Here is a 27134-nt window from a genome sequence, read left to right as displayed (position 1 = left end):
CAATCTATCCAACTATACAAATTATAATAATATAATAATATTGAAATGTATCGAAAGCTTAGTAACCTCGCCCATTTAGCTCCTTGCGCGGCGAACCCAAATATGTGTGTGTTACCTGAGGAGTCCGCGTGGCAGAGAGCAGGTCGAGCAGCGCCTGCGTGTCGTTGTCGTCGTCGCCCTGCAGCGAGGCGCCGGCCGACGAGCCCTCGCCCTCGGACCACGCGCCCGAGGACGCACCGCCGCTGCCGCCGCCTCGCCCGTTCAGCTCCTTGCGCGGCGACAGCGAAGGTGTACTTGCACCAGAATTGTTTACCTCTGTACAACAAAAATAAAATTGATATAAGTTATTCAGGCTCCTAAAGTTCTTTATGCAAGGACTTCTTATGTTCTCGGGCACTAATGCCCGCAATCTCAATAGTGCCTTAACTCTCCTTCCTCTCTTATGCTACTAACTATGCTCTCCTGATAAGTACTTTTTATCCTTGTATAAGCTACAGTTGTTGTTTCGTTAATAGGCTTCTGACCTTGTACCTGCGCAGTGGGTGGTTTATCGATGTATGACTTGAGTTTATATTAAATAAACGTAGTAGTAGAGTGTATGTAGAGTGTAAGTATGAGAGTGAACTCACAAATCTGGTGAATTGCGAATCTGGTGAATTTATTTGTATGAATATTTATATGAATGTTTGTGGGCATCATCTAGTTAATAATATTTTGAATTGATTTTGAAGTCTGAAGTTTTAGTCTGTCTGCTAGCTTTCCACTGCCCATCAGTTTAACCGATTTTGTTAAAATTTAGTACATATGCCACTTTTTATACTGAAAAATCAAAAAGTTCCCACAGGATTTTTAATAACATAATATATCCACGTAGATGAATTCATGGCATCATGAAGTAAAAATATGAATATTGCTCACCTATACCATTATTCCTATTATTATGTTTACGTTCTAGCTTCTGTTTAAGTTTTGAGTATTGCCGCTGTGTCCTCTCATCTTTCTGATACACTGGTGGAGGGGAGTGCTGCATGTGGTGCGGAGGGACATGGTGGAAGTGAGGAGGGTATCCCGCCCCGTAGAAGTGCTGTGGACCCCCTGCACCATTTGTTGGGCCCTGTAAAAACAATATAAGAGCTGTGAACAAATGTGTGCTTAATTGAATTCTTAATAGCTCAACTATTATAGGGAGAACTGCAACCTGGGCTCCAGTAAAGTTTTCAAGGTAATAAAATGTGACAATGCTATGTTAGACTGCCTGTTTATTTAGCAGTGAAGATAGGTGTGCTTGATGAATGATGATGATCAGATGATATGGCATGTCATCTCAGGGATGTTAACGAGCTCCCTAGCTGTAACCGAAACTATCTGATATCAGAAACAAAAATCTACAATTATGGAATTGCAGTTGCAACTGAATCTGATATGAAAGTGTCCAATATTTTCAGATAAAAAAGCCTACGAGTATAGCTATATCATAATGATACTAGTAATAAGTAATATTATATGATACTAGCTGATCCTCGCGGCTTCGCCCGCGTGGATTTAGGTTTTTAAAGATCCCGTATAGCCTATGTCACTCAGGAATAATGTAGCTTTCTACTGCTGAAAGAATTTTTAAAATCGGTTCAGTAGTTCCAAAGATTACTCCCTACAAACAAACTTAACGACATTACCTCTTTATATAATAGTATATATAGAAGTATAGATAGATATAGATAAGTGTGGCACGATGAGCATTAAAAATAAAATAAAAATCTTTTTTATTCAAATAAGTACTTTCGAATAGTCGGATGCATCTACCACTGGTTCGGAATGCCTTTCCTACCGAGAAGAACCAGCAAGAAACTCAGCGGTTGCTCTTTTCAAATATTTGATATAGGTACAAGATTATGCCATGTATAAAAAAATATTTGCAGTCCTGTGCGTTGCTGGAACGAGCTACAGGTCAAATCCACGCTCTTTTATCATTTAGATAATCTTCAATTGTGTAATATGCTTTTTTCAGGAGCATATTTTTAATAGATTTTTAAACTTGTGCAAAGGTAAGTCCAAATAATTTGCGGGATTTTATTATAAAAGGTTATACCCATACCCACAAATGACTTTTGGACTTTCCTGAGGCGGAAGGTAGGAGCTGTAGCCTGCAAGCTTGTTACTTTTTCTAGTTAGCCTATTGTGTAGATCACCAATTTTCTTGTAACTAAGAATATTTTTTATTATTTACATTCAAAGCATAAATTTTAATACCCAGATGAGGATAAAAAAATTCTATTATGCCACAAGTGTATAGCCAACTGATACTGTTCAATCATGGACTACTAAGTAACACTAGTAACACTAACACATAATGTACTATTAATCATTCAATCATATTCAAATAATCCTATTGGTCTGCTGATCATGTCTCTGGGCCACTTCAGTGGGTGGACAGGCAGCTTAGTTTGCTGAAGTCATAATAGAGATGTCAAATTATGACAACTGTGTTGCTGTTTTACAAAATGACAGATTGAAAGCTAACTCAAATGACACCTTCATCATGATCAACCCATCGCCGCCTAACTACCGAGCACAGGTCGCTTCTCAGAATGAGAAGGTTTTGACCACAGTCTACCACGCTGGCCTAGTGCAGTTTGGCAGACTTCACATATTTTTGAGAACATAATAGAGAACTTTTAAACATTCAGGTTGCTTCCCGATTTTTCGCTTCATCATTAAACAACTTCAAAAAGTTAGAGGTATGTCAGGATGGAACCCCAGACCCCCGACTAGGAAGCAGATGTCTTGACTACTAGGCTATCACTGCTTGAGATATTAGTTGACTTAACAGTTTTAAATATACCAGGGTAGGGATCTTCAAACTTTTTAGCCTAAGGGCCAACCTAGTTTCTCCACTAGTCCAAACTCCCAAATTGCCATGAGACATTTTTCTAGTTTATTGTTTTGTGTGATTTCCATACATTATAAATAGGCACAATATAGTCATAATAAACTATTGTGTGCTGGATATCAGGCATTTTCAATTAAAATATCATTTCTTGCATTATTACTAACAATAATAATTTTACCTTAGGTGTATCTTTGTCACAAGCTTTTTTTATAGGGTCCGATTCACTCATTGTTCTTTACTTATAAAACAATACTGAGATATTTATTTTACAAGTTGTATATTATATCAGCCAACTTGACAACAAGGCACAGTCCACAGAGCACACGTCATTCGCCACGTAAGTACAGCAAACTCGGCTGATAACGCGTTTAGCAATCACAAAAACAATTCAATACCACTATAATCTAAAGAACACTGGATAAGTAAAGAAAATATACAATATATGTGTTTACTAAAAATGATCGCGTAAATTCAAGCTCTCCACGTGTATTAAGTACTTGAATTTACAGGCGAAAGTGAAACAATCGATGGATAAATCGGCGGAAATGGTTTGCACAGCCGATGAACATAATATTGTAACCTTTGGCTGTGTTAACCATTATTTGCCATTCCACTCGACTCATGTGAAGCTATTGTTACTGTTTTTTGTATTATGTAGTTGAACAATATTATGTATTATTGAAAGAGCAACAGGTATTGATAAATCTTATTGAATACCGCTACAATAACATGAGTTGTTTACACTGTTCTTATTAGACTGTCGTTAAGGCTCACATAATATTAAAATCACGATAAACTATTTAGAACTTAACTTAGACTTTGTTTAATAATAAATAATGATCGTATCTTATTATTTGTTTGTAGCCGGCCAAGTAGGTAAATAAATCAAAACAAAATATTAGCAAGCATCGTACGTGTCAAATTGACATTGACGGTGTCAATCAGTGTTTCCACTTACGATTTTGGTTTTACCCTAGTTTCTGTGAATATCTCAGACTATAAGAGAAGGAATTATTATTATTTAATACATCGATGAATAATACGCCCTAATTTGCCTCATTCCGCAACTAACGGAAAAAATTTCGTTCTGCCCTTTTTTAGCCTTATTGAGCCTGCGCCCTTTGATAAATCTAAAAAATTGGTATCAAAATTAGTAGATAAACTGGGCGAGTAAAAAAATAGCACTAGCACCTGAAGTTCGATATTATGTTACGCTAACAATCATATTACTACCCCTATTAATATAAAATACAACCTAAACCATATCTAATATTAGTCGTTTCGCCCTTAAGATAGGGCGAAATCCCTAAAAGTGGAAACACAAGTGTCAACATCAATTTTGACAGAAATCATTTGTCAAAGTCAAACTGACTTTGGGTATTTTTTTTCTTGCTGCTGCTATGGCTGCTATGCTGCAGTGGATTCTGGCTCTATTTTACTTGGCCATAAATGGAACTTTTTAAGAGAAAATAATTATTGTGACCATGTGACCATGGAAAATACTAATTATTCAAAATGACCCAAATAACCTCGTGATTTCCAAATTACCTCATTTTACGGTATAGCGCTTTCTCTGTTATGTAATCACATACGAATGACAGAGCCAAAAATCTCAGTGCGCGTTAGCCATTTTGATTTACTAATCAATAATCAAAAACATGTTTACTTTTTGAAATGTTCATTTTCATTTAAATTTTATATTCAATTCAAAAATATTTTCAAATTTAACATTCGAAATTCAATTCGGAAACATAGTTACGTTTGTAATTGGTCGGTGTATCAAAATGGTTAACGCCCACTGAGATTTTTCTCTCTGTCATTTGTATGAGATTACGTAACAGAGAGAACCCTATAGTAAGTTCTTTCCGTGGATCGAATATAGCTGTGATCACCGTATGCATTGTTATACTTTGTTGCGTGTGAATGAAGATGGTTGATGAGTGTGATGATAATAAAAAAACTCACGTAGTGATGTGGCGGTTGGTGGTGAGGCGGTGGCTGATGGTGGGGCGGCTGGTGGTGCGGCGGCTGGTGGTGCGGCGCGTGGTGCGGGTGCGGCTGCGCATGCGGGTGCGCCACAAGGTAGTGCCGCATGCCCTCGTCCAGCACCGGAGGCATCATGGGAGGCATCATATTCGCCGGTATGCCGCCTGAAAGCATTCATCGTCTAATAACTAACTCAATTAATTATTATAACAGGTGATGAATAAAGTTAGGTATGTGAGGTATTAGGCATGCACTAATTTATTATTTTACTTTGACAACCCATCTGTCATATTTATTCCTAACCTACCCTCACAAGGTATAGGCAGAATCAAAAGTCGCACGATAATATTTAATTATTTATACTTATATTATAAAGGAGGTATGTTTGTAGGAAGTAATCTCTAAAACTAATAAACTGATTTTGAAAATTCTTTCACCAGTAGAAAGCTACATTATTCTTGAGTGACATAGGCTATAGGATCTTATTTTCAAAAAATTAGAAATCCGTACGATAATAATTGTAAAAGCTACCCATTAGGTACCCTACAGTAAAATCCACTATTTACAGCGGACAGCCGCGCTTTTGTCGTCGTCGTCGTCGTCGTCGTCGTCGTCGTCGTCGTCGTCGTCGTCGTCGTCGTCGTCATCATCATCATCAATCAACCCCACTTCTGGATATACCCAATTTCATGTATTGGATTTTTTTTGCAGAATTTTCATTAGACAAAATAAGAGGAAAAGCGATCAAGATCCTTAAAAAAAAAATATTTGAAAATTGTATGAAACCTATTATAGAACCGTATACATACTACATAGGCGGCAAAGTCCTATATTTTTACAGAACATTAATAAGTAATAAGTAAGTAGGTAGGTATACGATTACAAACTGGTTTCATTTGTAACTTAGTAGTTAGGTACGAATTTGGCTCAATGCAGCTAGATTCAAGCTTGGCTTGATTTTGACATCATCGCGGACCGTTCCGCCTCGTAATTTTGCGGTTTATGAATGGAGCTGTTTTGGGCATTCGCAGAAATAGTGGGATAATCCATTTCAAAATCGCGACGGAAACGTGCTGCATAGTTTTAGAATAAACTTGCTAAACACAACCGACCGCAAGCCGTGAGCAATCAACTGAGAATCCTCAAACAATCTTGATGCACTTTGCATTAAAAATTCTTTTGTCTTAAAACTACCTAAGTAGGTAGGACAGGTTGAGATGGCAATCGGGATGGGAACGTCCGTCACACCTGCACAACCCCCGCGCTAACTAAGTGCAGGCGAGCGCGGGCGCTGTGCGGGTGTTCTGGGCGTCCCCCCGACTCATACCCTAATTGCCATCTCGACCTGCTGTGGACCTGCCAATTTTGTATACTTATTTAGGAAAATCAAAAATATGATATGACCAAACTTCGTCTATAAGAACAAACGGTCCATTAAATGAAGAAATACACTTTTATTGTACACTTATTAAGCACAACAGCCTTCTTTTACAGATAATTCTCTAGGAAAATTAATTTCTCGGGTGCTGCAAATGTTCATGGGCGGCGACGGCGGTAATAATTTCCACGTGTAGAATAATTTTGGACAGGTACCCATGTACTATTTGGATGTATAGGGCGTGGGCAGGGTATCAAAATGTTAACTGAAGTATCAACGTAAAAGTGAACAAACAAACAAACTACATAGTTACATATATTAAATACACTATAAAATTATTTAAAGGAAAGTTCGTCACACACACTAAAACAGTTTCCGTTTCTAGAGGAGAAATAAAGTGTTAAGATTCTGCAATTTGCCGATAAAAGAAAAAGTTTAAAAGAAAACTACGCAGATTTGTCTGGGCCCTGACCAGCCTGACCTCTAAAGACTAAATTTTATAGCATCAACCTCTAACAAGTCTCTAACCTCTCTTAAGTGCAAGAGTTCAATGCATTTGAGAGAGAAAAATCCACGAAACTCACCTCACAAGAAAATTGCCGTCGATAATATTTTCACTAAATCGCGCTAACGAAGTTTTCACTTCGAAGCACTATGATTTACAAGTGCCAAGATCAGTAGGTATACCTATCTACACTACAACAACGATTGGACCAGCTATCCCCGAACATGACAAGCGTCCGTTGGAAGATCTTCCTATTGCTAAGATGGAGACTAGAGTCCACATCACCTGCTCCGATTGCTGGATAGGAAAACTTACCATATTCAGGGTGCACAGCGCACATGTGCGCATGCTGCGGGTGCTGCTGAGGGTGCGCGCACATCTCCGGCGGCACGTAGTAGGGCTCCGGCGGGTAGTACTCGCCGTAGTAGGGATCGGGCGCGCCGCCACCGCCGCCCTCCGCCACTCCCACGCCCACCATGGCAGCGTCTAGCAGCGCATCGCACGCCGCCGCCCGCGACGCATCCGTTGCGCGGAGGTGTCCGCCGCTCGCACGTCAAACTGTAACAATTGAAACAAGCATTATATTTCTAGTTTTCAAAGATCGTTCTTCAAATCGTAGCAAGAAAAGAAAAACCGGCCGAGTTCAAGTCGGCTCGCGCACCGTTCCGTACTACAGTCGTACTTTTTCGACATTTCGCACTATAATTCAAAAACTATGATGTCAGTCACCTTTTTCCTTTTATTTTATATTAAAGATTTATTCAGTGATCTGTTTCAAGTTTTAAGCAAAGAGAGAACGTCAACCTCTATTCTTCAAGGTGTTCTTACCCGCAATCGCTGACATAGATAACGGGCGCATCCACGCAAAACTCGTGAGGCGCCGTGACAGCGCCCCATTTAAAAGGCAAATGCCGTCACGATGCGCTCACGCGGATGTCGATATCGATTTGACGAGCTGTGCTTGTGCAACTCACCGTACCGCACTATTATTGTCGCTTAATGAGATTTAGCTTATAAAATTACATTTGCACATTCGATTCCTTTCCAATCTTGAGTTGTATAGTTGTTAGTTGTTACACAATCTGAAAGTACAATCGTGTATAGTCCGCGACAGGTCGAGATGACAATCGGGGAGCAAACATCCCGCACACCCGCACAGCCCCCACGCTGACCCGGTGCGGGCGAGCGCGAGTCACGCGCGGATGTGCTGGGCGTCCCCCCAACTCGTACTCCGATTGCCATCTTGACCTGTCGCGTACTTATACTTGATGATTTCAGATTGCACATAATCTCTGCGGTTCCCTTTGTTTATAAAAATGCTAAACACAACTCATAGTCCCATCAAGTAACGTAAAACTTGGGCTTGGAATGGGTACGACTATAATGCAACGGGTTACGGGTATCGATTTGACCCACGCGCGTGACCTTTCGGCTTTCGCTCCCTGTTGACCGTTGTCAAAAGATGACGTGCTTTTTCTGAGATAACGTTATTTAAGAGTGCTCTCCATGGTCGCTACAAAGTCGAGCGTGAGAACATGCTATTGCAAACAACATTAATCACAGTCGGGACATAATTTCAAGAGCGAAATGCGCGATCTTTGAACAACGCGAATCAACGTCTGGTGTTACCAAAGTTTTACGTACCTACTTTAATTTTTTACAAACTAATCAATGTTTTTAAACAAAGTATAGAATTTGAAATTATTATTAAGTTAAGTATGCCTTTAACTCGTTAGTTTTGAATTTTATAATATCTATAATAGGTAAATACTTATAGATTATTTATTTACGCACGAAGTTTGCCCTAAAACAGAGATGTTTCAAGGGTCAACATAACTTCAAAATAAGAAAATTAAGTATAATATTACATTAACTATTATTTTCTGGCACATAATAGCGATAGACATCTGACTTTTTTCGATATTTTGCACGATAATTCAAAAACTATGATACATAAAAATAAATAAAAATCTGTTTTAGAATGCACAGGTGAAGCCATTTCATATGATACCCCACTTGATATAGTTATCTCACTACGAAAATTGAAAATACTAATTATTAGTTTATGACCACAATTTAATTTTTTTTGTGTGATGTAACCACAAATTCAGGGTTTTCAGATTTTTCCCCTAATACAAGCTAAGACCCACCTACCTACCAAATTTCATGGTTCTAGATCAACGGGAAGGTTTCTTGACAGACCGACAGACGGACAGACAGACAACAAAGTGATCCTATAAGGGTTCCGTTTTTCCTTTTGAAGTGCGGAACCCTAAAAATAGATTAATCCACTGATCAATCAATTTTTTAGATCTGTATAATTAATAGGTCGGTAGGTACCTACTTACGTTTATATGAAGAAGCAAGTCAAACGTTTAGCCTGTTAGTATACTAATAAAACTTGGTCAATTTTAGGGTTCCCGGTTATCTAGATACCGATCTAAGTGCAAAATGTTACGCAAATCTGTAGAAATTGTGAAAAAATAATATGGACACGCCCGCATTGCCGACTGCTGAGTGCTGTTTCGCAACACGATACGTGAGGAAATAAATAGAGCGTACTTATATTTCATGATACATTTTCCCAGATCGAATGTATCAAATATACTAGACCATAACGGTTAGTGACACTTGTAACATGAGAGGCAATCCTGATCAAACGTGAAACGGTAACCTTACTTTTCTATTTATCATGTTGCCTTTGATATAAGCTATTTCGTCAGTTTGTAATTTGTTCCAAAATGTACTGATTGCGTAGAAGTAGAGATGATAGATGATCTATAGAGAGTAAGTACAATTTACTAATTACACATAGAGTCAAAAATCATTTGCCCATAAGAATGTAGCAACTACGTAAGTACCTGTAATAAATAGGTAATTCTAAAACCTAAAAGCGGAAATTGATAGTATTTAAAATTTGTATTCCGTAAGTAACTAATCTAACTTGCTTTAACGGTGAAGGAAAACATCGTGAGGAAACCTGCATGCCTGAGAGTTCTCCATAATGTTCTCAAAGGTGTGTGAAGTCTGCCAATACGCACTTGGCCAGCGTGGTAGACTATGGCCAAAACCCTTCTCACTCTGAGAGGCGACCTGTGCTCTGTAGTGAGCCGGTGAAGAGTTGATCATGATGATGAAGTAACTAAATACTTACCGCAAAAAAAACTGTTTGATAAAATAGAGCAGGCCACTACGCAGTGGCACCTTTCAACTGCTGAATTTTCTCTGGTCTGATCTGGTGGGAGGCTTCGGCCGTGGCTAGTTACCACTCTACCGGCAAAGTCATACCCCCGAGCGGGGTATGGGTTTAATAAAAACTGTCATACCCCTTTTAGCCCAATTCCATCTTAGACTGCATCATCACTTAGGTACCACCAGGTGAAATTGCAGTCAAGGGCTTACTTGTATCTGTATAAAAAAAATATGCGCAGAGAACACGCCTGAACTAGTTTTTTGTAAAAAAAATAAAGTAGGTAACCAACATGTAACTACATGGCTCTCTATGTATATATCTAATTATACCTGGTTTTTTAGTTATGCATTACTTACTGCTATTATTAAACCTGTAGGTATGTAAATAGGTAGGTTTAATAAGTAAATGTAAATTAATGATTTGAATAGGCAAATTGTGCAATAGGCAAAAAAATGTCAGCAACCTGAAAAAATATAGCATCGCCTTAGTATGTATCAATGTCAGCATATTTAGAAACCTGCTTTAATATCTACTTTGCATTTTTTTGCAAAATGTTGTGATTACGACATGACAAACGATCACTCCAGTTTTCAATTACGCAGGATATCTACTTACAGTTACAAGGGGAATCCCGTGATATTAGACCTAAATGATTACGCTGCTTTTCTGGCTCGATCTCACATAGGTAGGTACATATTTCACTAAGAAACAAATAAAAACAAGCAAGTTTTTTGGTTTTATTGAAGTTGAAGCAGATTTTTTTAAAGAATATAAAACACTAGCTGATGCCCGCGACTTCATCCGCGTGGCATTAGGTTTTAAAAATCCCGTGGGAACTTAGATTTTCCGGGATAAAAAGTAGCCTATGTCACTCTCCAGGTCTTTATCCTATACCCATGCAAAAAATCACGTCAATCCGTCGCACCGTTGCGACGAGATTTGAAGGACAAACCAACAAACAAATACAGTTTCGCATTTATAATAAGGGTACTGATGTTGATGATGACTTATTTCCTTTTCCCCTCCAACTAAGCGTAGCTTGTGCTAGGAGTCAGTAGGTACTACAATAGTACAACGGGCGGGGTTTGTGCCGCCGCCGACAGCTGGGGACTGTAGATTAGTGGTAACACGTAGGTATTAACTAATACCTAAGCAATCTTCAAGTAGGCACCTAACCTACCAACGATCACGGTGATATCAAAAATCAAAATACTAGAAGTCTGACTCAATGAATCCAAAACCAACATTGTAGGTACACGTAAAAATATCCAGGAAACGCTACAATGTAAGGAGGTCGGTATATCTATAGAAGTATTGACGTGCTCAAGACGATCATTCATCGCATCGCTCTCGATGATGTTCAATTGAATAAACGGTAAATGAGGAGGTGGCAACGAAACGACGACGTACGTTTGCGCCCGAGACTCGAGATTGAATCGGGGAGGAACGGACCACACTTTGTTATGTAAATAGGTAGGCAAATGGATGCTACGCTAGACGGAGCCAGTGTCTGAGCTAACAAAACAAGTACCTACCCCTGAAAACGATATGCTTAATTATAAAAACCAATATGCGAGTCAGACTGGCGCACCGAGGGTTCAGTACTCGGGTGTTTTTTTCGACATTTTGCACGATAAATCAAAAAATATTATGACTAAGTCGCAGGCATCATCTAGTAAAAAATAATTTGAAACCTGAACGATGTGACGGTCTATGGTGCCAATTCTCTTGTAAGTATAACTACCATCTCTATCTAAATTGTAAAGATTGCATGAATCCAGTACAAAGTTTAGAGCTTATACGCGAATACACAGACAAACGTTTTAAAAATAATAATAAAAAAAAAAAAAAAAAAAAATTATTTCAGGCAATGACAAAACAAGTTACAACCCATAACAATATACACCCAATATGGAGCAGATTACATTAAATATTAGAATTGAATTTACTAACAATATAAATGTAAAAAAATAAAATAAAAAAATGGAGCTAACAATTTAAAAATAAGCTAATCTAAGTAAAGGTGTTATTATCGTACCGATGCAGGTTGGACCAATGTTTTGTGAAAGGATTACTAAGATCCTCTACAATAGCACATAAGATAGCGTTGGTACTGTATGTCAGTCTTTCCCAGTAGGAAGCCGTCCTCGCTCGGAGTATGGCGAAGAAGTCAGGGACCCTTGCAGCAGCAAACATAGCTTTAGCACTGCAGAAACGCGGGTGCTTCATTAGGATGCGGAAGGCGTTGTTATATTGTACCCTAAGTGCATTATAGCTGCGCTTGGTAAACTTTGTCCACAGCTGACATGTGTAGAAACATTGACAAAAAGCTTTAAATAACGTCACCTTCACATCATCAGAGCAACGAGCGAATCTGCGCGCTATCATGTTAGCCCATACCGAAAGAGCCCTGCGCTCCCTCTCCATATCTCCGTCATCTTTTATGTCTTCTGATAAAATATGGCCCAAATATTTAAATCTCTTAACAACCCGAACCGACGACCCATTCAAATACACCGGCGGAACGGTCTCCGGACCCTTGCCCGCTTTGAAGACGAGCATTTCAGTTTTTGCTACATAATATTTGAGAGCATGTTCTGCAGCAAACTGCTCACAAATATTGAGCAGTTTCCTAAGTCCGTTTATTGAGGGGCTGAGAAGCACCATGTCGTCAGCGTAGCTCAAATTGTTAACACAGATGTTACCAATATGGCAACCGACTTTGGTACTTCTCAGCCTCCCAATAAGGTCATTGATATAAAGGTTAAATAGGTCCGGAGACGTCAGCCCTCCTTGACGAACGCCACACTCTAGTCTGTATTCACTAGAGAGTGCATCGCCCCATTTTACGTAGTTAGTTTGGTTCTCGTACCAAAATCTCCACAGATTCGTTAATTCTTTTGGTACGTGTCTATCAAGTTTACGCCATAGTATTTTGTAATTAACGAGGTCAAATGCCCGGCTTAGATCTAGAAAACATGCATATACTGTATTACTGCATATACTGTATTAATATTTTAATTTATTTTATACTACTTAGAGCTTAAAATCTAGATATAGAGAAGTGTGTTATCACTGGCGACAAAATTGACAAAGAAGGTGACCCCAGAGATTCGGCGAAATCACAGAACTGAGAATTTCATTCAACGGTCAACCACTCGAAGCCGGAACCCCACATACATGCACACATGACGCACACAAACTCATTTGCTTTGCATATATTCATGTTAGTAGGTAGTCATTTACACGACAATATGTGATACCACTGTGATACTCAGTTTGGACTGGTATTTTACTAGAGTTTGAGCACGTGTTGGTGCCCGGATCATTACACTTTTGATCTTTTGATCACCCTCAAAATATTTACTCGTTATTACCACAAGGGAAGTTGCACCTGTAGATTAGGTAGGGCTAAACGTAGGAATGTGTTGCAAGAAGTCGGCCAAGTTGAGTTACTATTATTGGGTATTGTGACCAAACTGTTGCAGCGCAGTCAACCCGTGCCTGCTTCCTCTACGATAAGGTATACCTATGGAATGTATTCAGACTGAGAGTTGTCATGTTACAGAGCATCTTTAGTTCAGCAACCTGATTGGTGCACACGTTTACCAAACTGTTTGCCATTCAGTAAAGTAGCGTTGGCAGCAGAGTTTAAAATCTCTGTGTCAATAATTCTCGCTTCAGTCATAAAACTAAAATATAAATCCTCTTTATTCTCTGTCCTGTAGGTATTCCGAAAAATCCGGCCTTATTTCTTGTCTACACTTTGAAGGGAAGTTCTGTGGGAAATTTCAGCTTTCTATTTCGATTGGTCAGTCATAACTCATAGAATCAGGAGTTTTCATTTGACTGTATTATTAAGTATGTATCTATCATGTCTTTGCTGATAAGTAGGTACCTCTAGGGATACATTTCACAGTTTGCCACGTGTGGTCGGAGCTAGCCAGCTTGCCGACTCTTGTGGGTTTTCAAACAAACATCAAAGGATCTAGGTATTAGCTAGGCACAATTCAGAAACAGTGTTTAAAGTTTACACATAGGCTGCAAGTTTACTGAACGCTTCGTGCCAATGTGTGGCAGCCTTTACCGGTGATGCCCTTTTTGAAGTCAGATGTATGAGACCTGCTGCTCCATGATCCATCTCAATGCATACAGGTTGTAACTCGGAATGTAAGTACATAGTTACTGGTTACCTACCTCTGACGCAAACAGTTACGCACACCAGCGAGTGTTTGTTTTGATTTATATCCATGTTGTGCAGCAGTTTTTGCTCGTTCAATAATATTAATACACGGCGCCGCAGCCGCCGCGCCGCCGCAACAAAACCGGTGTTCGGGTATTTCCAAATGTCGAGAAGTGCAAAAGGAAGTTATCTCGAACGCTTCGCGTCACCCGAGACGTTCTGAGAATTCATTTGCATAGCGAATGTGTGGAGAAGACAACCGGCCTACCTAGTACCTAGTACCTAACAACACGTATAATTTTTTTTAAATATAAAAATGGCGAGCAAACGAGCAGTCGGGTCACCTGATGTTAAGTGATATTATGCAGAATCAAGTACAAACAAACCAAAAACTTGCCGGTACCAAATGCCAATGAAATGAATTTATTTCATGTAGAACAGCTTGTGCCATTTATGATACCACCACCACCAGTTGGGAAATCAGAAAGCAAAAGGGTTTGAAAAAGGATATATCGGAAGAAGAACATTGGCCTCTATAGAGGTTCAGTGGCTACCTACAAAGTGCTAAGCGAACCGAATACCTACTCAAACCGAGGATGAGCAAGCATCCAGTATTAAACGAATAAGAAAACATGATATTTAATTGAGCACGTTTGGATCTGTCCTAGACAAATTTAGGCTTGCGAAACCGCGGATAATAAACTAGTTAATTTAACAGATATAAAATAAAAAAGTCAAGGCCCGTAACCGGTCTTCTACTGTCGAATCAACTATAAGATCTAGAATTCTAGGAACAGCTTTACTTTTATTGGAGTGGACCTTTTACCTAGCCAACCTTCACAGTCTATTAGCTAGGTACAAGTGTGTAATTAGTTGAAAGTAAAAGTAGATATATGGTAGATACTTACGTACCTACAATCTACATGCTACCTGGGTCTGTTGTATAATAATATGGTAGGTTGCTAAAGCATAAAATGGTAGGATAGGTATTAAATAGGTACGATTATAAATTATTTTGGAAACGCAATAAAAACGATCTTGTTACTTACTAGATTTTACACGACAGAAAAAAAAATTATATCTTCTTTGGACGTATGCGTATCCATGCGACTCTATTACTGAACTTGTTCTGGTGAGCAATAACTTCTCTATAGCTAATCTAAGAGCAATAACTTGAAGTCCATGGCTAACTGGAATAATTCTGCGATTGTCTTACCAGTAACCCCTTTATGTTTTGTAGCCTTCCGTTCCCACCCGTCACTTTCCTACAATTCTTCGCATCATATCGAAGATCGAACAAGATTTTACTCTAACTCATCGATGATCATTCTAACCTACATAGTGTTTTACTTCCTGTTGAAAGAATTAAGTGTAAATCTCTATCTGCATCGTATTCCTTATTGATGAGGGCCGTGAGCCGTGACCCCCTTTTACTAATTAGTTAACTTACATACTGCTATGGTAGAAGTTTTTTTGGATCTATAGTTTACTTGCTGATGCCCGCGACTTCGTCCGCGTGGAATTACTTAGGTTTTTAAAAATCCCGTGGAAACGGTTTGATTTTCCGGGATAAAAAGTAGCCTATGTCACTCTCCAGGTCTTTATCTATACCCATGCAAATAATCACGTCAATCCGTTGCACCGGTGCCACCCGTTGCAACGTGATTAAAAGACAAACCAACAAACAAATACACTTTCGCATTTATAATAAGGGTACTGATATCTTCTGGAAAAAATTGTGAATTCCACAAAACGCCAAATAAAGCAATTTAGCCTACAACAGTCAGTAACTACTCGGCTTATACAATGTAGTACAAATCACAAAAGTTGTAGTAGTGTTATTACAGACTAACGCTGTTATTACAGGCTATTTGGCTCGAACTCCGAATTTTCGTCTAGGAGTTAACTCGCTACCGCCGCGTAGTAAGCGACCTAATTGTATGACTCCAATCGTACTAATAGTGCTCACTGCGAACGAACGAGCTATTGTACTTTACGGACCGTGACATATTGCGATATAACCTCTGTCTCCTATTAGGAAGTCATGGTTGAGTCAAAATTCAAATTACGCACATCCTACTACCGGTGCATGTTCGTATAAGCTACCACTATACACAAAATACCATCCTATTTCGTGCACTAGAATATAGCCCACAAGAGCTGCCAGAGCCGTGGCCGTTACGTTACGCATTTCCAGGTATAGTTGCATTCGGTAGGCGTATTGCGGAAAAGCTGCATCAATCAATGGTACAACCTCAATAGTGATTGGCTAAATTTATAATATTTTTGCTGCAATGATTCATTTCAGCCAATAGTGTGTCCAAAGATTGCTATCGTCGCACTATGGCTGTCAAACTACGGTGGTAGACTTCTAGGCAAAAAAATGACTTGTCTGTCCCTACGATGGAGTTGAGCATTCAGAAGACGTCTTGACCAACACGCCTCTCACATATTTCTAAGGTTGACTGGGACATATCATATAAGGTTCCCTACCCTTAGTTTTAGCCTTATTGTCATTACCTACTTCTATTGGTTGAGAGTTCGAAGCCAGGGTAAGCATTAGTAAGATAGGCCTTAGATACACCTTATATAGACCTACTGAATGGCAGGTCATAAATAAAAATGGGCACTGGTCATTTCAACTAGGGTAAGCAGTACTTTTATGCCTCTATGAATTGCACGCCACTGACTTGTGCTACAGTATCAATGAGCCGTTCTTATAGTTACTTGTCAGCAGACGAGACAGAAGTCCGTTTCTCTTTCTTTTCGGCACTTAGACGTAGCCCTTCGCTGTAGAAACGTGAGACCACTGGCCCAGCTCCCCGCCGGATCACTCCAGCCAGCCGAGCTCAATCCAAAATCCAAGAAGGTCACCCAGTTCGGCGAGAATAAGCCGTTATTTTGATGTCTATCGGACATAGGTACAGAAATTATAAATAGGTAGGTTTTCTGGACATAGGTCCGTTGTTGGAGCAGCGTTCAGATATTATGATGTATACACAATTAGGCGCTCCACGCTCCGCCAGAGCCAGGGCGGGTGTCAGTGCGCAGCAGACGGGAACATCGCGTCAACTGTCACCAGGCATGCAAATTATGTTATTGCTGACCTTTCAATAACTACCTCTACGCTCTACGTAAACAATATAAATCTTAATCTTTTGAGATTGAAACGTTGCTCATTACTTAATGTAATGTATGTATGTGTATGTATGTATGTATGTCAGAATGAGAAGGGTTTGGCTTAGACATAGTCTACCTCGCTGACCAAGTGTGGATTGTCAGACTTTACACACCTTTGAGAAGATAAAGAAGAACTCTCAGGTATACGGATTTTCTCACGATGTTTTCTTTCACCGTTAAAACAAGTGCTATTATTTTAACGCCGAAAAGAGGTACACGCTAACGATTGAACCTCGGAAACCCCCCGAATAGGGAGGAGGCCGACGCTTCTTAAAAATTAATTTGCCCCTGCCGAGAATCAGATCTAATACCTCCCGCTTATAAGACCATAGTGCTCATCACTGTGCCAGGGAAGCTATAAGGTAAATTGGACGTGGGCCGTACCTACCGCCCACCTAGCGCTGAAACCGTCTACAGAACGGAAACTTATAAAGATTTTCTAACCAAGAGAACGCCAGACGCCCTCGCTCCTGGCACAAGCATGGCTCCCAGCTCGGCTCGGCGCGGCCGGCCGCGACTCAATAACACCCACTGGATTCAAAAAGACAAGAACACACTGAGTTATCTAAGAAAAAGTTAAAATTCAAAAACGAAAACCTGACAGCTAATCTTTTTAAATCATATGATTATTTTTAGCAGTTAACGGCTTTTGAGATAAAAGACAGTATCATATTGGATTTGTCAAGACGTCATGTAGCTTATGTATCGCAAAACGCCAAGACGCGCGTCGTTGTTTCAAATATAGTACATCGGTTTTCACTATCATGTACTAAGAAAGAGCTTTTTCAGACTGATTACAGGCAAACTTGCCTAGAAAATGCTCATGCAAAAACTTTATACGGCATTAGTTAAAATTAAAAAGTATCTTAATGTATAACCAGCCTTACTGTTTTTCTTCCATGAAATTCATACTCTTATTTTCGTTTTACACGCCTACAGAAAACAGAAAAGGGTAAGTATTTTTGTATTTTGCAAACGTATTACGAGTATCTAGATAATTACTAAAAGAGCCATTTAAATATAATAATAATGAGGCGTTAGCGAACAAAACGGTATAATTGCACGAAATATACAGAAGTACAAAAAACTGAATGAAAACCGCTCTGTAATTAAGTATACCGTTTTGATTGAAATCACGAACTTAGGACTCAATTTTAGCACAGTTTGAAGCCGTTTTGCTTGGAAATGAGTTCAGATTTGAATTTATTGAACCAAAAAGTCCCGATTAAAGAAAAAGTATTTTGATAAGCAGTGTAATTACAGCGTTTTGTTCGCCAGCTCCAATTATAACAGGGTAGATGATTAGGGTAAATAGATGCCAGTTTTGATTTTCATTATTACGTCTATTCGAAGTATTTCCCTGATTTCTGCCATTTGACAACTGACTGAGATTTGTTTTTGTACAATGCAAAGTCATATACGCCTCGTGTTTAGAATTCAGATTGGACTACTTGTTTTGCGCGCACCATACCTACTTACCTATCAAACGATGAGTATGCGAGCTTGCCTTGTCTTCTTATTTTAAACGCATAGTAAACTGATATCTACTACACATTTGAACCGGAAACGGCGTACACTTGAACTGTGGATGGCCTATTCCTGGATCGGGGCCAATGTAAGCCGCAACGCCTGTTCTATTCGCTTCATACTATAAAGTTATTAAGGCTCATGCACACAAATCTTTGGACGAACATTATACCTACATTTTTAGGGTCTTTGCCATGTCTTTTTCAGGCGCCAACTCGAGTTTTACGAACGAACGTTGACAGTGCTGCAAACGGCATCGAATGTATGCAAAGTACTGGAATGCTAAATCGCTTGGCAGCATGCTTTTGCCGGTAGTAACTAGCTATGGCTAAAGCCCCCCACGACGCTTCAGGCCATTAGAAAAGCGTAAGTAGGTATCTATCTCATCTCTCCTTGGGGGAAGTACTGAATACGGAAAGCCATAAATATAGGCAACTCAGAACCTCTCGCTTGACACTGCAGTCACCACTCTGCCAGGGAGGTCATCAAAATTAATTCTAGCACTTAACTTAAAACACGTGCCTAAGTTTCACGATGAGCAGCAATACAAGTCACGTTGTTTATTTTAAGCCTAGGAAAGGGAGTGTGGCATAGTGTGGCAACATATTGCAAAACTCTGCAAAAACTATCTGCACTTTAAAATTTTAATTTTAATCTAAGCAGTTCCTGCCCGAATCAGAATATCACGAAAATTATATATTATCACATTGCTGCAATAATTCATGCTAATACTATTTTAGTATTATATGTACAACCTGGCTCAGTATCAATCAATCAATTTATTTATTTAATAAGCCCTTAACAATTTGACTGTTGAAACTATTTCTGACAGTTAGGCACCAACTTAAGCACAAGTTTCACAAGTGCTGTGAAACCGCCAGATGAGTAAGTAGGTATAAATTACTTGATATAATATGTAAGTCTTAATTTGATTTGCTTGATGGTGCATATCTGCTTTCTGCATGATGTTTATTTATAGCTCATTTATGATCGTTTTTGGGTCTTTATAATGTACATTTTCACATTTAACACTAGCTGCAGGAAGGCCAACAAGATAATAAATGCAAAAGGAAGTCGGACGGTAAATAACAAGGTCACAGATCAAATTAATTGCCGTTTGGGACACATTGGCTTTCCGTCAGCTGTGTCATTACATTCAACACTCTGTCATTTGTACAGAGGGCTTGTTGCGTTAATATTATAATAAATCGCAATATAAAAAATAGCCTCGTTAACGTGATAATTAGGGTGCCTAGCCGTTTGAGATAATTAGAGGCTTCCCGAGTTCCCGACAAAAGCTCTTAATGTACACGGGTCACGGTCTGCCACTCCAGTGACCCCGAATAGGATGATTGCAAAGTGCAAAGTACCTATTCGAAACAAGAAGTGATAAAAACCCTGGCGGTGACTTGGTCGTAGCACTTCTTTCACGCCAGAGCTACATAGTGCGTGCGACATTACGGCATGCCACATGCCACGTACAATTAGATAAAAAACGCAAAATTAATATTGCAATTAGAAGCATGCCACATTGTCGCATCTTGAATCTTGATCCTCCGGCGTATAACAGCCTTAGCTTACTCATGGATGAAAAATATGGTCCTGACATGCAACGATATCTAGGTATGCTGTGCATGGGCACAGCATACGTAGATATCGTTGCATACTATCCTTAAAGAATTTTGAAGGCTTTATACTTACATATTTTAATATGAGATTTCATGTACATAGTCAGTATATAGTATTTCGCTTTAATATTGTATACCTACAGATTTGACAATACTATCCGCCACTATACGTATAATAAATTTATAATATGTTTTACAATACGTAACTATGATTAATAGACGGATAATATTTAATAATTACTTATGAACTGAATACATTTATTGAAATTATCAGAGCAAAACGCATCATAAAATATTATGATATTTGATATTCTCAGAGGCTAGAGTAGTATGCAACTACGAAATTGACCTACTAACATCGCGTTGATAAATCGTTTTTTTATTCGACGAAATATTAGGAGATGATGACGCAAGACTCGAAATAAACGTCTAGCCTCACCGCTTTGTATTCATAACAAACAAATTAAGAAGCGTCTGTGTTTTACATACATATTAATCTCCAATATTAATCTAGGTACCTAGCTAGCTAAAATTTTTGCTAATACATACCTACTTATATTCTGTGCCTACAACGACCGTTCAAAGTTTACTTGAATAAAAAATCTTTATTCTGATTAAAATTAAGGAGCTGGCGAACAAAACGGTGTAATTGCACGAAACAAAACACTGAACGAAAATCTGTTGAAACGCTACCTATTGTAATCGTACCGTTTTGATCGATATTACGGACTCAATTTTAACATAGTTTAAGTACGTTTTGTTTGAAAATTAGTTCAAATCTGTATTCAGTGATTGAAATCACGAACTTCTCATTTTAAAGTTTCAATACAGTTTTAGAGCGTTTGATTTGAAAATGAGTTCAGATTTTTGTATTCTGAGTATAGCATTGCAAAAGCGTTCGGATTAAATAAAAAAAGTATTTTGATCAGAAGTATAATTACACCGTTTCGTGCGCTAGCTCCTCATTATTATTCTCGAAATATATAGTCTACTGCACAATGTGATAAACTCCCAGCCGAAACCTTTGGACCTAGAAAGCAGAAAATTTGCACAGAGATTTCCTTTATAATGTAGACAAAGATTAGGTAAGGTCGCATTTTTCGAATTTCCAACGGGGGCGGCGAAGTAGGTACCTAAAACTAAACAATTAAAAAGCCATGGATAAAGTTAACTATCTGAGTTAAGCAAGCAGTTAAATGCATCATGATTCACAACATGTCATTTCCACGCAATTATTTTGCAACGATTCCACTAATAACAGCTGCAGTGATAACGGTTTGATAATTCCAGCGACATTCAAGCTGTGTGGTGAACCACCAGTGGACTGTGAGTGAACGAAGTGATTAGAGTCCATGGGATAGTGCACGAGTTTCGTAGAATAGCGCACGGATTTAATTACATACTTATGAATACCTGAACCACAGCGTAAATAGGTACATTGAGACGATGCCCGCTTGATGTTTTGGGGGCGAACCCGACGGCTGTTGCCCTGTGTGGGCCTTATAATCCAGTAAATAGAGCATTTAACCTCGCACTAAATTTCCGATCCAATTTCTGTTTTTTAGGTTAAGGGTCACTTACTGACCATAAAATGACAAAATGCTGACAGATCCAGGTAGAGCTTCGATCACAATCTTGAAGGAAAGTTTTTGGCTGATATCTCGAAAACTATCCACTTTAGGGCAAAAATTAAATAGACCATTATTGTAGAAAATAAAATTTCGCATCTTTTGTTTCCTGTAAGCTTTTTTGTAAAACTTACCGTTTACGATTTATTACCGATTTAATGAACCGGGTTTTCCAATATTTTAAAAGTTATCGGTCGAAATAGAAAAACTGGTTCATTAAATCAGCCATAAATCGTAAACGGTAAGTTTTACAAACAAGTTTACATGAACCAAAAGATGCGAAATTTTATTTTTTACAATAATGATGACTCAAAGCGGATAGTTTCCGAGATATCAGCCTAAAACTTTCCTTCAAGCTCCACCGGGATCTGTCAGCATTTTGTGATTTTATGGTCAGTAAGTGACCCTTAACCTAAAAAAAAATAAAAAAAAATCGGAAATTTAGTGCGAGGTTGACAAAAAAACGGCTTTATTTACTGTACTATTAGCTTTGTGGGCTTAAGAACAGAAGAAGCGGCTTTTTCCGCTGTTATGTCCGTATTCACTCCATACACACCTGCCTACCCGGTTACCTCTACTTATACCTCAGCTTGTAGACTTCCTAAATTATGGATCCAAAAGCACCCCCAAAATGTTGGCGTACTTTTGACTGTTCAGTACAATATATTTTCAATCCTAGCTTAAAAAAATACAAGCGTTTTCATAAAAGACGGGCTCACTGTTCTGTCGTCAAAAGCTTTTACGTACGGGATATCGTTGTGATTATTTCTGCATAAAATATTTAAATAAGTACTAAACAATTATCGTTTTTCCAGACGAATGAATCATCGGCTAGCACAACAACATTAACAAACAATGGTGCATAATATCTACATTGGCAATTCACAACAAAATAACGGTCCGAGGCTGCCCAAAAAAATACTCAAGAAAAGTTATGGGTTATAGCTGTATACGGCTACGCTTTATTATGATACTAGCAACCCGTCCCTGCTTCGCACGGGTAACTTATTACAATTTTCGTAGGGATCTTTAATTTTTTTGAAATAAAATAATGTACCTTTCTACTGGTGAAAAAATTTTCAAAAATTGGTTCTGTAGTTCCAGAGATTACCCCCTACAAACAAACTTACAAACTTTACCTCTTTATAAAATTAATAAAGATTTTAACCTGTGCAGTTTTGGCCTGAAATATCCTTTTATAACTGTATGTACTTTTTTCTTTTGTATTTAAGTTGTGATATTATGTGATGACAGTTATAAAGGATAACTGTTAATTCTGAACTTCGACCCATGGCTAAAATAATTGTCATCTTTGTCTGTTCGTTACCTAAGCTACATGTTCGTACACCGTTCATCGGTTTGAGTTGAAACCTTTTACAGTTGTTGGCGTCACTTGCGAAAACTTCTGATAGGTAAGGACTATGGATAGTACCATCAACGTACAATACACGTGAGTCGATGCAACGCAAGTCATGCCGGGCATCTGGCCGAAAGTAAAATCAATAAAAGCACGCGTAGGAGTGTCATGTCAGTAATTTAAACAACCAGCTTATCGAATATTGATAATAACAAGCGAATATGAAAACCGACGTCATAGTATATAGCTATTGGTATTATTCAGTTATCAGTGTCACCAGAGTTATCGTCATTAGATAATTTATAATATAAAATAATGAAACGTTCACAATTTGGTTGTAGCGTATTAGTCGTTAACACACCAGCATAGGTAGGTACTACCTATTTGATGTGATCGCACTCGAACCTTAATCCACGCGATTTCATCCACGTGGATTAACGTTTTAGATCCCGTTGGAATATCTTAATATCCTTTTTAGGGTTCCGTAGCCAAATGGCAAAAAACGGAACCCTTATAGATTCGTCATGTCTGTCTGTCTGTCTGTCCGTCCGTATGTCACAGCCACTTTTTTCCGAAACTATAAGAACTATACTGTTGAAGCTTGGTAAGTAGATGTATTGTGTGAACCGCATTAAGATTTTCTCACAAAAATAGAAAAAAAACCACAAAATTTTAGGGGTTTCTAAGCTAAATAGTTTGCGCGAGAGACACTTCCAAAGAGGTAAATTGTGTCCCCCCCCCTGTAACTACTAAAATAAGATAATGATAAAACTAAAAAAAAATATGATGTACTACATTACCAAGTACCATGCAAACTTTCACCGAAAATTGGTTTGAACGAGATTTAGTAAGAAAAGAATCAAAAAAACATTGATGAAAGAAGGATTTACGGAATCCCAGTCCCTCTAAATCCGGAATATTGGACTAGAAAATCTTGTACGTGGATTTTTTGTAGTTGTAAAGTAGGTATATATGCGCTCCTCCATGTGCGCGACGGGCCAACACATTGAGCTGAATAATAAATTACCAGAAGACACAAGGAATATGTGCTTAGTAAATATGTTTTATATAAATTATCCACTCTACAGTCTTCTCTCAGTTTTTATTCAAAAAAAGTGAGTACCTACCTAACCAAACAATACCGCTATTGACGAATCTATGCGAAAAACCGATTTAGCATACTTTCCGTAGAAGGGAAAAGCTTTTCAAAGTTCGAAAGAGCAATTTTTTATTTCATCAATCTGTCGGAGTCGAATTTTTTCGTCTTGTTCCAAGATAGTGTACCTACATTACATGTTTTGATGTATTGTTGTTTTAGGTTATACGGAGCAAGATAACAATGTAAACTGACAAAAGTTCACATTCCAGCGATAACCGTCACGCAAGTACTTAGCGACTGTAGTAACTAGAACGCTAAACAATTAGGTTTTTCCCCGAATGGCGAATGATTTTTCATCCAATAACTCTCTATTGTAATCGAAAATGTATTTGCCCCTATCATACCCCATATCATTCCAATAATAAATGCGAGTTGCAAATAATGAATATAACTTTATTATTACCGACGTGATAACGTAAATGGAGCACAAACGGCAAAGCATACAATATTTATTGTGTACAACGCGGAATGCGCACACGCAATTCAAATTGAGCTAATGTGAAAAAAATGTCATTAGCATTATAGGTGCCTAGTTATGTGTTACACACCAGCCAGAGGAGTTTCGAAATCGATTCTATTCAGTCCACAACGCGTTGAGTTATTCACCTATGCAAATTGCTAGTGTGGCTGCAATTTTGGACGATACGTGTTGCTGGCGGTCGTATCAACAATCTGAGGGCGTTTTGATTTAATTAGACTTCATGTCGCAGATGAAACTGGGCGCTTATCTTCCGCAGGATGACGCCGCTTCCGCTGAAGCGAGCTGCGAGTCGATAGCGCCACCTACGCCCAAGTCTCTGCGCGTTACCACTCACCTCTCCACAGCTATTATTATGGCAAGAAAATCATTAGCATAGAAGGCGCCGCGACGCGACGCGACGTACCGGTGCTTTGCGAATCGCCAATTAATGTGAGTCCGACGTCACATGTAAAAAGTTTGAATTTCATAAAGTATGCGACACTTCAAAGCCGTGTACGGTTTACAATGAGGCGCGGCTTGCGTCGCGTGTCCACCTCATTGTGCCCGTGTCGGTCAATTAGCAGCCCTTAATGGAGTTCATTCACGCGACAAGCGTTATGAATGAAAGTTGAGTTCATATGGCATTATTAATGCACAAGCATAGTAAAAGAAATCCTCCATTCAGTGCGACCTTCCACATGTTAGTTCAGGGCGCATTCCTTGTTTTATGTTATGGAGTTCTGCTTTTGACGTGTGTTTCTTTTTAGTTTCCCTATTTAATGACAATGAATTTTTCATAACACTTTAATTTGCTGATTTATTGAATAACCACGTCCGTTTACCATGGCTCACATATTTTTCGCAGTTTACAGCACTTTGTAAGTACCGCACTTTTACCTACTACGTACCTACCTATCTAAAAATATTTCACAACCTCTAATGTGTTTTAAATGAACAAATAGGTAGGTACTTACCTACTTGGATAATTAATATATTATATATATCTTTCAAACAAATTATTTCTTAATCCATACTAAATGCGAAAGTGTACCTACCTGTCTGCATGCTAGCTTTTCACGGCCTATCCATTTTACCGATTTTGACGACATTTGGTACAGAGATAGTTTGGATTTCGGGAAAGGACTACTTTTGGTCTCGGAAAATCAAAGAGTTAGTTCCATTAGGATTTTAAAAACCTAAATCCACGCGGAGGAGGTCGCGGACATCATCTAGTTTTATATTAATGTACAAGATAATAATCATTATATTGTTTGGGCTTATACATGAAGATACAGATACAGTTTATTATGATTCTATTTCCGGATGGTTGTAAAAGCACAAAGCGCCGCGCACGAATGTGGTTTTCTACCACTAGAGTAACTCCAAAGAGATAAAGTGCGGTCGGAGATAATATGCTATAATAAGGATATTCAACTGTACCTGCACCTACTCGCGGCCGTCGCTACTCCGGCACGCACGCCACCCAACTTCTCAATTAAGATAGATCAATGCGTAACATTCTACGAATACTGAAACAGAGATGCGGAGTGAATACGTTGGGTGAAAGGCACCGAAACGCTCGATAATTGCCTGTTCTTTCGCATCATCTGATAAACTTTCTCTGTTATTGTCTTGCAAGATGGGTCTACGTCGAATTGCACGGTAAATGTTTCATACGAAATATTATCGGTAATACGAAATACGCCAAACTGACGACCGGACAGGTAAATTATTGATTACACCACAGTAACAGACCCATGCATGCCTAACTAAGTACTATTCACAAACCTAATCAATGAGTAGAAAACCAGTAGTGAAGAAATTACCTAATTAAAAAAAATCTATACTCTATGTACTTCTCTCTACACTACGACTTACGAGGTAAGTACCTATTTGTATTGTTTTCCAAAATCATAGAATCGTTTATCATTAATGAGAAGTTGATAAGATTGTGGATGCTTACCTAAACGTTTGATTTAATAGTAAATCCTATATTTTAAACGAGCAATTGTTGTAGGTACCTATAGTACATAATATACAATATGTACTTAATTGTTAACTCA

General features: G+C 38.6%; 2 protein-coding genes across 3 annotated transcripts in view; both read right to left on the bottom strand.

Annotated features, from left to right (window-relative positions):
* The window catches only part of mtgo (miles to go), an 81169-nt gene that overhangs the window by 6769 nt on the left and 47266 nt on the right, over positions 1–27134 (bottom strand). The window contains exons 2-5 of one of the 2 annotated variants that reach the window (XM_034971935.2): positions 7072–7314; positions 4853–5037; positions 919–1114; positions 116–315 (exon numbers count right to left, since the gene is read on the bottom strand). In XM_034971935.2, the coding sequence (XP_034827826.1) occupies positions 116–315; positions 919–1114; positions 4853–5037; positions 7072–7234 (744 nt within the window). In that variant the 5' untranslated portion in view covers positions 7235–7314. Of the gene's footprint in view, positions 1–115; positions 316–918; positions 1115–3065; positions 3674–4852; positions 5038–7071; positions 7315–27134 lie in introns of those variants that run through there. The other variant, XM_069502837.1, reaches the window with a different exon arrangement.
* On the bottom strand, positions 11963–12616 carry LOC117996139 (uncharacterized). The gene has a single exon (XM_034984140.1). It carries the CDS (start codon positions 12614–12616, stop codon positions 11963–11965), a length of 654 nt encoding a protein of 217 aa, XP_034840031.1.

The sequence above is a fragment of the Maniola hyperantus genome, chromosome 1 (genome assembly GCF_902806685.2).
Source record: "Maniola hyperantus chromosome 1, iAphHyp1.2, whole genome shotgun sequence".
Lineage (NCBI taxonomy): Eukaryota > Metazoa > Arthropoda > Insecta > Lepidoptera > Nymphalidae > Maniola > Maniola hyperantus.
This window is presented reverse-complemented; position numbering and strand designations above follow the sequence as displayed.

What these genes read in the sequence shown, in the direction of transcription:
- LOC117996139 (XM_034984140.1), bottom strand. Translation starts at nt 12,616, where the DNA reads ATGGTGCTTCTCAGCCCCTCAATAAACGGACTTAGGAAACTGCTCAAT.